At 32.2% G+C, this 739-nt stretch overlaps 2 protein-coding genes across 2 annotated transcripts in view; both read right to left on the bottom strand.

The window, feature by feature from the left end:
• The window catches only part of LOC119591022, a 9,619-nt gene extending 9,172 nt beyond the window's left edge, over nucleotides 1-447 (bottom strand). Inside the window, exons 1-2 of the mRNA XM_037939752.1 lie at nucleotides 400-447; nucleotides 114-129 (exon numbers count right to left, since the gene is read on the bottom strand). Coding sequence (XP_037795680.1) covers nucleotides 114-129; nucleotides 400-447 — 64 coding nt within the window. The remainder of the gene's footprint in view (nucleotides 1-113; nucleotides 130-399) is intronic.
• The window catches only part of LOC119591311 (elongation of very long chain fatty acids protein 4-like), a gene marked incomplete in the record, with an annotated part of 5,762 nt that continues 5,029 nt past the window's right edge, over nucleotides 7-739 (bottom strand). The window contains 1 exon segment of the mRNA XM_037940037.1: nucleotides 7-739.

The following is a 739-nucleotide window of genomic DNA, read 5'->3' as shown; positions in this document are numbered from 1 at the left end:
GTGATCAACATTACAACAAGAGCTGCACTGCATTTATATTGCCACACAATCAACTACAAAGCTTTCCTTCTACAAACCATTTCATTTGAAAATTAAACTTTTTAGTACCTCACTTGCACTTGTTTCTTTCTTTTCAAATTTGATATTAAAAATAATGGAAATGTTATGAGTCTACCTGTGAGAGGTTTGACTCTTTACTTCAAAATACTAGGATCTTTGAATTCTAAACCCCATTAAGGAATGATGATAACATTCAAAATACTTATATATGTAGCTATGTAGCCCTGATATTCATTTTGCACAGACACAGAAAAACTTGTGCAAAAGAAACAATGACAATATGACTACTTTGGCTTATTCACTTTATCACACACTGCATTGGCATAGTATATAACTTACATAAATGTCCACAAAGATGTTCTCGTTACATTTAAACACCTCCAGCATAATGCCAATATGTCCCCACAACTTTTCATTAAGCCACAAAAAGTAAAATGAGTTTTTCTTAAACAGCTCCAATAACTATACAAAAATAAACACTTTTTAAAAGGTGGAATGCAGTTCTCAGAAAATGCACACTTGAAGAAGAATGGGCAAGAAAATCATGAGATTCAGTGTCTCAAAACAATATAGATTTTTTCAGTCTTTTTCAGCAGCCATTAAAATAAACAATCCCACATAATCAATTTTGTAATTCCACAGTAATGTCAATGATCCCCTTTTCTGGAGAGGAAAAGCA

This window comes from Penaeus monodon, chromosome 28, assembly GCF_015228065.2.
Source record: "Penaeus monodon isolate SGIC_2016 chromosome 28, NSTDA_Pmon_1, whole genome shotgun sequence".
NCBI classification, from domain to species: Eukaryota; Metazoa; Arthropoda; class Malacostraca; order Decapoda; family Penaeidae; genus Penaeus; species Penaeus monodon.
This window is presented reverse-complemented; position numbering and strand designations above follow the sequence as displayed.